Consider the following 12,589-nt stretch of genomic DNA (forward strand, 5'->3'; position numbering starts at 1 on the left):
AAAATGCTTTTAGTTATGAACTATTTTAAACATGCTTACATTTTGCTGATGAGAAACAGGAATTGAAATTGGAAAAGTATAAAATAGTACATAAGCGACCAATATAGATACTTCCATGATAATTATCTCAAATTAACATATGGGTAAGAGAAGCCTTCACCGTCCTGGGCACTCAATCCATGGGTGAAAGCCTTCAGTAACGGTGAATGTTATTTTCATTTTGCTTGGCTTAACCAAATGGGGACCTTGGAGTAAAAAAAGTAAAAGATGAGCCCAGAGAGAGGCTGGCAGTGGAGAGGCGGAGGGAGAGCCACAGAATTAGAGGCGGTCCGTGCTGGAAAGGCCCTTTGGAGATCATCTCACCACTCTCCATGGGCGGGAAAGAAAACAAACGGGAGCCGTCTGAGATTTATGACTCTTACCTGCGGCGGAGATCCTCTGCCACCGCTGCCCGGCAGCTGAACAAATAGGCTCGGAGCGACTTCAGCCGCTGCCGCAGCCGCAGCACGGCGGCCAGCGGCTCTGCGTGGTGGTACAGCATGGCGTTCTCCTGCTGGATGTCGATGAGCGGCTCCTCGTACACGTACTCCAGAAATTCCTTGGCCTGCTTCGACACCTACAAAACAAGCATTGTCGGTCAGTCCTGGAGAAGCGCCTGGCTCTCCACACCTGCTCAAACTAGGAACCATAGCTGATATATCCAAGGAACATGATTATTTTCTGAATACAGACAAATGAAAAGTCTGTAGTAGAATTAAATGTAAATTTTGACTTCTCTCTCTTCCAGACATTCAACTGTAAGCTAGGAAGGAATTTATTAATTCTGTATCTTGACTGCAGTGGTGATTATAGGAACCTACATATGTGATAGAAGGGCACACAGTATGGTGCCATTACACTGACCCATTAGACCAATGTCAATTTGCTGTTTTGTTTTGATATTGTACCTCAGTTGCCTAAGATGTAGCCAAGGGAGGAAACTGTGTGAAAGGTACATAGAACCTCTCTGAATTGTCTATGCAATTTCCTGTGAATCCACGATTATTTCAAAATAAAAAAGGAATTAATTAAGAAGACTGTCTTAATACAAATGCAGATTTTAAAAAATGACATAAATTTATATGTACATATATATGTATGAATATTCCATAAGACTTTTAAAAGTAGCCACTTAAAAAATAGGCAAATCAAGGTCGGGTGTGGTGGTTCATGCCTGTAATCACAGCACTTTGGGATGCTGAGACAGGCAGATCACTTGAGGTCAGGAGTTCGAGACTAGCCTGGCCAACATGGTGAAACCCTGTCTCTACTAAAATACAGAAATTAGCCAGGCATGGTGGCACATGGCTGTAATTCCAGCTACTTGGGAGGTTGAGGTGGGAGAATTGCTTGAACTCAGAAGGCGGGGTTGCAGTGTGCCGAGATCATGCCACTGCACTCTAGCCTTGGCAACAGAGCGAGACTCCGTTTAAAAAACAAACAAACAAAAAAGAGTAAATCATGTACATATTATAACATTCAAGAGGGATAAAAGGATATTATTTGCAGAATAATCTGACTGACTAGCAAACAAGCTCAAATATCCTGCTTCAGTGACCAGAAAGGAGTTGCTCTTATTACAACTTTGAACTTGGGCTAACTCCAGCCAATATATCCATCCAATTCTGTATCCACCTCGAGTGGTAATCCATGGTGATCCACAAGACTATGAAAGTTCATTTTATAATGTCATTGTCATCAGTAGAAATAAATAGTACATGGAAACACAATGTCTCAGATATACAGAGGGAGTGGCTTAAATAATGCATAACGTGAGGGTAATTTTCAGAATCTCTACATATCAATCACTGATAGTGAGATGTAGATTGGCTACAAATACATAGAAAGTTGGCTCAGTTTCTATTAATGGAAAGTGAAACCTCTCTAAAAGTTACCATTAAAATCTCTCTAGGAGCAAGGTTAGAATTCAACATTAAAATAAACAAAAAAACTTTGCTTATTAAAAGAAAATAAAAAATCTACTATGTTTCATATGCTAGGCTAGAAGTATATTAATAAAGATATATAGGATACAGTTCCTACCCTCAAGTGGCTCACTGTTTAGTATGAGACAAATATTTAAAACAAAACCGCACGTAACATGCAGCATGTAGCTTGCTATCTGCTACAAAAGAGGTATGGATGGGCCCCACTGGTAGCTTACAGGAAGGAGAAATCAACACTCCTGGTGGGGAGAGGGTTGGCAAAGTAGGTGGCACTGGATCTGAGTATAGAAGATAAACAGATATTCACTTGGTGAACAAATGCGGGACAGAAGAGAGTACAACAGGCAGAAACAAACATAACAACCCCTCTGTATGTATATGTGATAATTAAATATATGGCTATTATATGTTGATTATAAATTTCTTGTACATAAACACAGAATTCAATATGACCATTTTCTTATATTGCAAAGCTTATATCAAAGTTTTGTTCTTTATAGGAATGCAAAAAATTACATCATTTAAAAAATAAACATCTAATTTTTTTCCTTATAAGCAATTATTTTTGAGGTACCTGTTGTGTTGTGTGATCCTATAGCATCCTGCAGAGTTAGAGTTACAGAATTAGAGAAGTTTACAGCCTCTGAAAATCCAGGCCACAAAGAGGCAACTAGAATTAGCCAAAATCTTCAACTATCTAACCAGATTGGAAATAACAGTTATTCCTCACTTTTATTTTTGAGGCATATATTAATAGACACAGGTACATACCAGATACCGTAGCAGGCATTAGGCATCCAGCGGAGAATAAAACAAACATGGCCCGTCTTCAGGTATAATAGCCCACAGTTCGGTGGGAAAGAAAGAATTGGGTTTAAATATTTTATTTATCATGATTAAATATTTGCGATATTTAAATATCTTAAAATGAGGAAAAGACTGATGGTGTTTTGGGAAATGAAGTACAACCCACTTGAAACTGTTGCTAAAAAATGATGTATTGTACAATTCAATTAGTCTTCCTGGCCCTATTGAGCAGTGTTTATATGGAGTCAGGGCCCTGCTGAATTAGGTTAACAATGCTACCTTTTAGTAGGTGAACAGAGCAACAGAGGGCACTGGCCAGTCTCCCAGGCCTTAAAAGGCTTCTCTCTTCAGGTGGTACTTAAGCCCGAAAGGAAGAAAAAAATCTTTTACAGAGAAAGTAAAAGCAGTGAGACAAATGGAACAGCAGCCACTGACATCAGTATTCATAAACTGAAATTACAAAAAACAAAAACAGAGCTCTTTTCAACCATGTCGGAGGCGCTGCCTTCACCAGTTGTTACTAGCAGCAGGCATATGGTGCACATCGCTACCGCTGCTGCCTGAGTACGTGAACAAATCCCCACCACGTTCAGCCATTTTTGGCAGCAAGGCTGAGCGCATGAGCTCATTTTTGCGAATCAGCCACTAACAATCGGTGAGGGAATTTTTGAGAGAACTCAAAATCTGGCATGGGATACTATTTTTGCAAAATAGAGCATTGTATCCCCACTGATTTCCTAAGTTCTAAATGACCCTCCATACTGGCATGAGGATTGCACTCTTAAACTCAACTCAAATTAAAAAAGAGAATGTTAAAAAAAAGTTACTTAGGAACAAAAGCCAAAGATATTCTTAGGTGATAAAGTTTATGTGAGAAAAAGTATTTTGTTAATATAAATATTACATGAATTATATGTGAACACTGACTATGTTCCAACTAAGAGCTAAGAGCTACTGTCCTACTTCTTGCCAACCAAACTATGAAAAACCTAAAAAGCCTGCTGCCATTTCTGATGTAAAGAAAAATTCAGCTCATAGTCAGGTACACATGAATGAGCTCAAAACTCTATTTTTAAAAATGAATGGTTTGGACTGGCACTCTTTTCCATGATACCACTCCATTCACATTAGTATTAGTATTGACCTATTAGTATTTTACCAAATAATATTTAATATTTATTAATGATATTCATTCTATTCATATGAATGAATTTCTTTCCATAGCTTTTGTAGCTTATAAACAGAATAGTTTGAGCTATAAGAACTCAACACTGTAACGGTGATTATGCTGCAGTTTGTGAACTGATTATTTCTTCACAACCCTGCAGACTACATGATTCAAGAGAAATGAGAAAGAGGAATCCAAGAGGAAACAGGCCCCTACCTCACATTCAGGAGGAGTTGGAGAAAATGGCAAAATCACATTATGATTAGCTACAAACTAATAATGACCAAATCTGCTATTTACACATATACATTTATAAGTAAACACATATGTCATTTGATTTGAACATTATTATCACCAGTGTAGATTCAAACATAATACAACTTTTGTTACGTTGGTGACAGCCACTTCTTAAAAACAAAGTTCTTGAATGTTGTTCAGGTTTGCGTAATCCTGAGGGAGAGTGTTCTGGTATGCTCCCCCACAAAAATAGCCCCTGGTGATAACGCAATGGGGCAAAGGGAATGTTTAACCATAGATAGCAATTTGGAGATGACATGTATTATGGTGGTGGTAGTGAGGACTTTATTTTTATTAAAGGAGGAAAATGTATCAGAATAAAACATGAATAAGAAGGACTCATAGAATAACAGACTAGTAAAGATAATCTAATTCAGTTCTTCTCAATTTGTGTTCCAAGGAACACTAGTCCCACAAAAAAGTCGTTCTGAGGTCCAATAAGATGTATGCCACACACCACTTTCTTTCCTTGGATATTCAAAGCACAGCATGTTTGCATATTAAAACTGAGACATCTCGTGCCGAAGAAAACCTGCTTAACCCAGCCACTTCTCAAAGCTATTTGACTATAGACAGGGCAGCTGTTCAGTGCTGCACAGGATGCATGGGTGGTGGGAGTGTGGGAGATAAGATCCAGCCTGCACCCCCACTCACCAGCCAGAAGAAAATGTGTCTTTCTCTACCTCGCTGCATCCTCTTGCTAAGCTATGAGTTTGCTGAGCTGTGTTCTGAAGGCGCCCTTTTCCAATTCCCATAAAGCTGGCCTAGCTGTGGCCCTCCTTTTTGTGTAACACCTACTAACACGAAATAATCTGGTAATGCTCCATGGAATACACTTTGAGAAACACTGAACTAATCCACTGCCTGTATTTAACAGAAGAGAAAATTGAGTACAAAGAGCGGAAGTAACTTATTTGTGGTCGTGTCATGGTAGAATTAGAGCCAGAACTTAGATCCCTGGATACTCTGCTCTGTGCTTTTTAGCATTGTTTACATTCACAATTCTTCTTATTTATTTTATTTTATTTATTTATTTTTTTGAGACAGAGTCTTGCTCTGTCGCCCAGGCTGGAGTGCAATGGTTGGATCTCAGCTCACTGCAAGCTCTGCCTCCTGGGTTCACGCCATTCTCCTGCCTCAGCCTCCCGAGTAGCTGGGATTACAGGTGGCCACCACCTCGCCTGGCTAGTTTTTTGTATTTTTTAGTAGAGACGGGGTTTCACCATGTTAGCCAGGATGGTCTCGATCTCCTGACCTCGTGATCTGCCCATCTCAGCCTCCCAAAGTGCTTACAGGCTTGAGCCATCGCGCCTGGCCCACAATTCTTATTTTTTAATCATGTTACCATACTCTATCAGCTTATCACTCCATAAAAGAGTTTTCCTGACCCTCCTCCATCTTACAGCAAGTAGGCAACAAAAGAAGACTAACCTATAATGTGATTAAGCAGGACACTGACATGTAGGATCCCATTTGATTTTAACTTTAAAATAAAACTGAAGTTCAGTAACATTTCATTTATACAAAAGTTACTTGTTTGTGCAATTTATTTTATTTTATTTTATTTTATTTTATTTTATTTTAGAGACAAGGTTTTGCTCTGTTGCCCAGGCTGGCTGGAATGCAGTGGCATGGTCAAAGATCACTGTAACTTCAAACTTCTGGGCTCAAGGGATCCTCCCATCTCAGCCTCTGGAGTAGTTAGGTAGGACCACAGGTGCATGCCACCATGCCAGGCTAATTTTTAAATTTTTTGTAGAGATGGCATCGTGCTATGCTGCCCAGGCTGGTCTTGAACCCCTGGTCTCAAGCAAATTCTTCTGCTTCAGCCTCCAAAAGCACTAGGATTATAGGCATGAGCCACTGCGCCCAGTCTGCTTGTGTATTTTTTTACTGTTTTTCTCCTTTCACTGGAATAAGAGCATCCATGAGGGCAGAAACTATGTCCCCAGTGCCTAGAACAGTGAGCACAATAAATATCCAATAAATACTTGTTGAACAAATGAATGAATAATTTACAATGCTCGGGCCATAACTTTGAAGCACACACTCTTGCTTTAGACATAATTCCTACAGCTTGGTTATTTGTTTCTAAGTTCATAACATACTTAGAGTCAATAAAGAAGAAAAGATAGCTAAAGGCAGCACGGAGACAACAGAAGTGACCGCTGACATCCTGGCACCAAGGGAAGAGAGGCAACTACAGGAAGCTACAAGGTGAAAACAAAGAGCATACAACCCTGATTAAGGGCAACTTGGCACTATCCATCAAACTGACGAACGTACATACCTACATCTAGGAAGTTATCTACAGACAGTTTTGTTCATCAGTGAAAAAAAATTATATTCAATATTATGTAGAAAGTTATTCACTGAATTACTGTCTATAATAGCAAAAGACGGGAAAAATCTAAATGTCCATCAAAAAAAGAACTTGTTAGACAAATTTGTGTGTGTGTGTGTGTAAAATTCATGATGAAATAATTTAAAAAGTGTAAGGAAGAGTTTTATTATCTAAATGGAAAGCTCTCTAAGCACAGGGTGTATACTATATTGTCATTTTTGCATGAAAAAATACATGTATATAAAATATCTCTGGAAGGATACATGAGAAAGGAGTGTTTTGGTTGCCTCTGAGAAGAATGGGGTGAGTAAAAAGGAGATTATTTATGTATGTATGCATGCCCCCTTATACTTTTTGAACCTTGAACTTACTGAAAGTATACTATATTCAAAAAAGAAGAATGAATAAGGCCGGGCGCAGTGGCTCACGCCTGTAATCCTAGCACTTTGGGAGGCCAAGGTGGGCGGATCACAAGGTCAGGAGATCGAGGCCATCCTGGCTAACACGGTGAAACCCTGTCTCTACTAAAAATACAAAAAAAAAAAAAAAAAATTAGCCGGGTGTAGGTGGTGCCATGCCTGTAGTCCCAGCTACTTGGGAGGCTGAGGCAGGAGAATGGCGTGAACCCAGGAGGCAGAGCTTGCAGTGAGCCGAGATCGCGACACTGCACTCCAGCCTGGGAGACAGAGCAAGACTCCATTACCCCCTCCCCCCAAAAAGAAGAAGGAATAAAATACAGCAGTGCAAGGCATTTAGGGGAAAAACAGCCTCACTTAAACCACATTAAACCCTCAAGTTATCTATCACAGGACAGAACAATCATTTACATTAATAATTCCAGGCACAGTGGCTCACACCTATAATCCCAACACTTTGGGAGGCCAAGGCAGGAGGATTGCTTTAGGTCAGGAGTTTGAGACCAGCTTGGGCAACACAGCGAGACCTTGTCTCTACCAAGAACTAATTCAGAAATTAGCCAGGTGTAGTGGCATGTGCCTGTAGTCCCAACTACTCAGGAGGCTGGGGTGGGAGGAATGCTTGAGCGCCAGAGTTCAAGGCTGCAGTGAGCTACAATCATGCCAACTGTACTCCAGCCTGGTAACAGAGCAAGACCCTGTCTCTAAAAAAAAAAAAAATTATGATTCCAAGGCATTAAAAAAGTTAATTTTTAATATATATTTTCTTAAATAGAATATGACAGTTAAAATTTATAAAATTATAAAAGTAATATAATCCCATTACTGATTTTGGAGAATAAAGATCAACAGAGAAAAAAAATATCTATAATGTTACCACAATAAAATAGCCACTTATTGCTTTAGTAAAACATTTCCTTCCTGTATTTATTCCCATCTCTATCATAAAAATTCATAGCCAAAATCATAATAAAATCAATTCTAATGGTAATGCTTCTTATTCCTGTTAAAATAGTCACTGTGGGCTAATGGAGGAGGAATTAGGAAGCCTTCAGTTTAATTACAATTTGTTCTCAGAATCTCCAAATGACTCTGATCAAGAGGTTTTTCCCATCAGTGAGCTTTTCTTCAGCTCCACAAGGGCAGTAGAGCTTGCTTTGAATACCTCTCAAGATATAGAGATAGGAAATGGTTTATGTAACATGGAAAACCCCTAGCTAAATGGAATGTGAATATTCAAGCTAGGATACAAACAATTTTTTTAAAAACAAAACTAAGGGAAACTATTTGGAAGAGTTGGGGTTGTTTGATTTCCTTACCATCTCTTTGCGACACTTGATATTTTGATTAGGGGACAGGGAAAGTTATCTTCAGAGATATTTTATTAGAAAATGGCTATAGAAATTGAGGATAGGGTTTAGCTGCTTCCTAATCTTGGAGCTTAATAGCTTAATTCAATCTTCAGTATAACACCAGAAAATAGATGAAATACTGCTTTAAAAATAATTAGAATTATTAATACTCCAGAGGGCAGGCCAGGAAATGCTTAAGATGACAGATTTCATTCTGTTCTGCAAAACCATTTTTTTACTCTTTTAAATGGATATTCAAGCCGGTCACATACTTGTTATTAAGGATAGCAGGCAGATCTAACAGAACGATGTCTGGTCTTGGAAACTGACAGGTCTGAATTGAGCCTCACAATTAGGAGAATTAAGTTAAATCCTGATATCTGAGCAAAGACAGACAGACATTGGACTAAATGGAATACAGTTACTTAATGCCAATGAGAGGTGATCCAGATAAAATCCTCCAGGTCCCTTTTTGCTTTAAAATCTTCCTTGGTCCACTAAGAACTTGGGAAGGAGTGGTCTGACAAAGGAGATTTTCCTCATGTGCAACATGGATGAAGCGAGTGTACCTAATATCTTCAATTACCTACCTATACTCTCAAAATCAAATCTAATTACTTGAATGACCACCACAACAAAATATCCTGCTTTACAGAGAGATTTTGAGTGTCAATGATGGCTAAATTGGTGATTTCTGTGACCTTCAGAGCTCACTGCAAACAGACTCAGATCTCCTCCTCCATTTCATGCCTTCATCAATCATGCTTGCATTTTCATTTTTCTTATTCAGTGCCCCGTTTTCTGCTTTTGCTTTACTAATTGGTATGTATTCTGGTGGCAGGTGCCACACGCCTAAACTCTCAACGGATCACAGGGCTGGGACTGCCTCACTCACTTGGTCTCTAGACACCTCTCATAGCTGTCAAAGCCCCGCTCCAAGCAGATTAATCCAAAACTTCTAAGCCAAGCTCAACTAGCATTCTTTCCCTCTAAATAATTTTTTATCTAATACACACATGGCAAATATATTTATAGTCTATATTCAAAGTGTCAAGTACAAGAAGCAGAGGATAGAATGATAATTTTGTCTGGTAGAGAGGAAAGAAAGAATCAGGAGAGGAAAAGAGGTTTTAAGCTGGGTTTTAGGATTTGCTGTTGTTGGTGAGGGCAAGACGAAGACAAGAGGTGTGAAACAGCATGGCATGACAGGGAAATAGACGGATGGCTGTAATATTAATGAAGAGACTGGTGCTGGGAAACGGTTATGGATGAAGGAGCTAGGAAGGCAGGCAGGGGCTAAGGATCACGGAGGCTAAGAGAATTGTATTTGTCCTGTATACAATTGTAGTAAAAGCTAACCATAACTGAGGGCTTATGATGCACCACACCCTGTGCCAGGTGCTTTCTGTGAAATCACTTATTTAAGCAAACAGCAACCTTATGAACTGGGTTCTATTATTATTTCCATTCTAAAGTTGAAGAAACTAAGACTGAGAGAGAGTAAGAAACTTCCTTAAGGTAAGATTAGGACCTTTCTTTTGAAATATACTAACCAGAGAGCGATGCTTAAAGGCAGGAAGCGCAAATAGGAGGCTCCTAACTTCCTTCATGTGAGTGAGACTGTGAGTGAGACTGAGGGTTTGAGTTAGTGTGGTGGGACTGGAGTACAGTGGAGAGCATGGTCTCAAGAGCTAAAAGTAAGGCTTGGTTTTGCTAACTGCTTAGGCAGTATAGGTGTGGCAGAGGGAGGAGTCCAGGATGTCTCCCACATCTGGCAGTGGTGACTGTGGGCCATTCACCAAGACAGGTAATGTGCACTCGGGGGAACATCTGGTGAGTGTGATGTGATAAGGCCAATTTGGGAAATGTTGAGTTTGATGTTCCCACGGGACAGGCTTCATTCTTTCATTCATTTAATATACATTCCTGCTTATCTACTATATGCCAGAACTGTGCTAAAACACATTCCGTGTGCCCAGAGAGCTCACCTTTATGGAGAAAATAGACAAGCAACTAGCTGTTATATAGATGTTATGATAATGAAAATAGTAACAGCTTCCATTCATTAAGTACTTATCACAGTCATTTGCTAAGTGCTTTTCTTATATTATCCCAATTCACACAACTCTTTTAGGTAAATATGTGAAATGATGATGGAAGCAAATGCTTATTTGGTACACACTATGTGCTAAGCACTGTTCTAAACATGACACATGCATTAACTCATTTACCCAGCAGTAACTCTATAAGGCATTAATATCCTCATTTTACATATGAGGAAACTGACACCTAAATAACTTGTCTAGGTTAAACAGCTAACTAACAAGTGACAATGCCAAGACTTGAGCCCTGGCAGTCTGGGCTGGTTTTACAGATTACAAAACTGAGGCTCTAGGAAATTCAAGCAATTTGCCCCAACAAATCAAGCACCTGATAACAGGTAGCGGTTTTAACTCCAAGTTCCTGCTATTAACCCCTTAATAAGTGCAATTCTCGGCCAGGTGCGGTGGCTCACGCCTGTAATCCCAGCACTTTGGGAGGCTGAGGTGGGCGGATCATGAGGTCAGGAGATCGAGACCATCCTAGCTAACACGGTGAAACCCTGTCTCTACTAAAAATACAAAAAAAATTAGCAGGGCGTGGTGGCAGGTGCCTGTACTCCCAGCTACTCGGGAGGCTGAGGCAGGAGAATGGCGTGAATCCGGGAGGCGGAGCTTGCAGTGAGCCGAGATCGCGCCACTGCACTCCAGCCTGGGTGACAGAGTGAGACTCCATCTCAAAAAAAAAAAAAAAAGTCCAATTCTCAAGGTCCACATGACACGATGGTGGCATGAAGAAGAGAGTCAGCAGTGCAGTCAACGGGGAATGGTGGGGAGCAACAAAAAAACTGTCACCACGGAGGACATGCCTTCTTTAGCTCTCAAAGAATAAGCAGGGATTCCCTAGATGGATAAAAATATCTGGAGCACAGGTGGAAAGATGGTCACTAAACAAGAGAAGGGGTTCTTCTTTCTCTCAAGTTAGGAGGGAAAACAAGATAGGAACAAATATAGACAGATTTGTAGATATTCATATTCATATTTCATAACTTCATTTTTCTCCTTGGATAGGAGACAAGGTCATATGCTGAGAATAACTAGGAAGAGGCATCTTGAAAACAGTGAAGATTTGGATGATTATTGGGTAGAACTGGAAACAGAGTTGCCCAGGGATATATTATAAGCCAATTGACCACTCACAATTTTCACGTTTGTTTTATAAGACTTCAATGATTCCAGGTAGGTGACAGCTCTAGGGCCCTTCCCCACCTATTTGCTCCCAGGTAACATAGCTCCAATGAAAGTAAGTCTCAGACATCTGTTAGCGAGGTGGCATCAAAACAGACATACACACACAGACCAATGGAACAGAACAAGAACCCAGAAATAAATCCATGCCTTCACAACCAACTCATTTTCAACAAAGCTGCCAAGAACCTACACTGGGGAAAGGACAGTCTCTTCAGTAAATGGTGCTGGGAAAACTGGATATCCATATGCAGAAGAATGAAACTAGACCCCTCAGGATATACAAAAATCAAATAAAAATGTATTAAAGACTGAAATGTAAGACCTGACAAATAAAATGACCAGAAGGGGGCCGGGCGCGGTGGCTCAAACCTGTAATCCCAGCACTTTGGGAGGCCGAGACGGGCGGATCACGAGGTCAGGAGATCAAGACCATCCTGGCTAACACGGTGAAACCCCGTCTCCACTAAAAAATACAAAAAACTAGCTGGGCGAGGTGGCGGGCGCCTGTAGTCCCAGCTACTCGGGAGGCTGAGCCAGGAGAATGGCGTAAACCTGGGAGGCGGAGCTTGCAGTGAGCTGAGATCCGGCCACTGCACTCCAGCCTGGGCGACAGAGCGAGATTCCGTCTCAAAAAAAAAAAAAAAGACCAGAAGGAAGCACTGAAAAAATGCTTCAGAACATTGGCCTGGGCAAAGATTTTTTGGGTAAGACCTCAAAAGCACAGGCAACAAGAGCAAAAACAGGTAAGTAGGATTACATCAAGCTAAAAAGCTTCCGCATAGCAAAAGAAACAACCAACAAAGTGAAGAGACAATGTACCAAATGGAAGAAAATATGTGCAAGCCATTAATCTGACAAGGGATTAATAACCAGAATATATAAGCAACTCAACCCAATAGCAACAAAATAAATCTTATTTTAAAATGAGCA

General features: G+C 40.2%; 1 protein-coding gene across 3 annotated transcripts in view; it reads right to left on the reverse strand.

Moving 5' to 3' along the window:
• PLEKHM3 (pleckstrin homology domain containing M3) overlaps nt 1-12,589 on the reverse strand; it is a 214,050-nt gene that overhangs the window by 111,285 nt on the left and 90,176 nt on the right. For all 3 annotated transcript variants that reach the window (XR_001888650.1, XM_017889401.1, XM_017889400.1), the window contains one exon: nt 423-616. Coding sequence is in view for 2 of the 3 variants with exons in the window: in XM_017889401.1 (XP_017744890.1) it covers nt 423-616 (194 nt within the window). In the remaining variant the exon portion in view is untranslated. The remainder of the gene's footprint in view (nt 1-422; nt 617-12,589) is intronic.

This window comes from Rhinopithecus bieti, unplaced genomic scaffold (genome assembly GCF_001698545.2).
Source record: "Rhinopithecus bieti isolate Rb0 unplaced genomic scaffold, ASM169854v2 scaffold_17939, whole genome shotgun sequence".
NCBI lineage: Eukaryota > Metazoa > Chordata > Mammalia > Primates > Cercopithecidae > Rhinopithecus > Rhinopithecus bieti.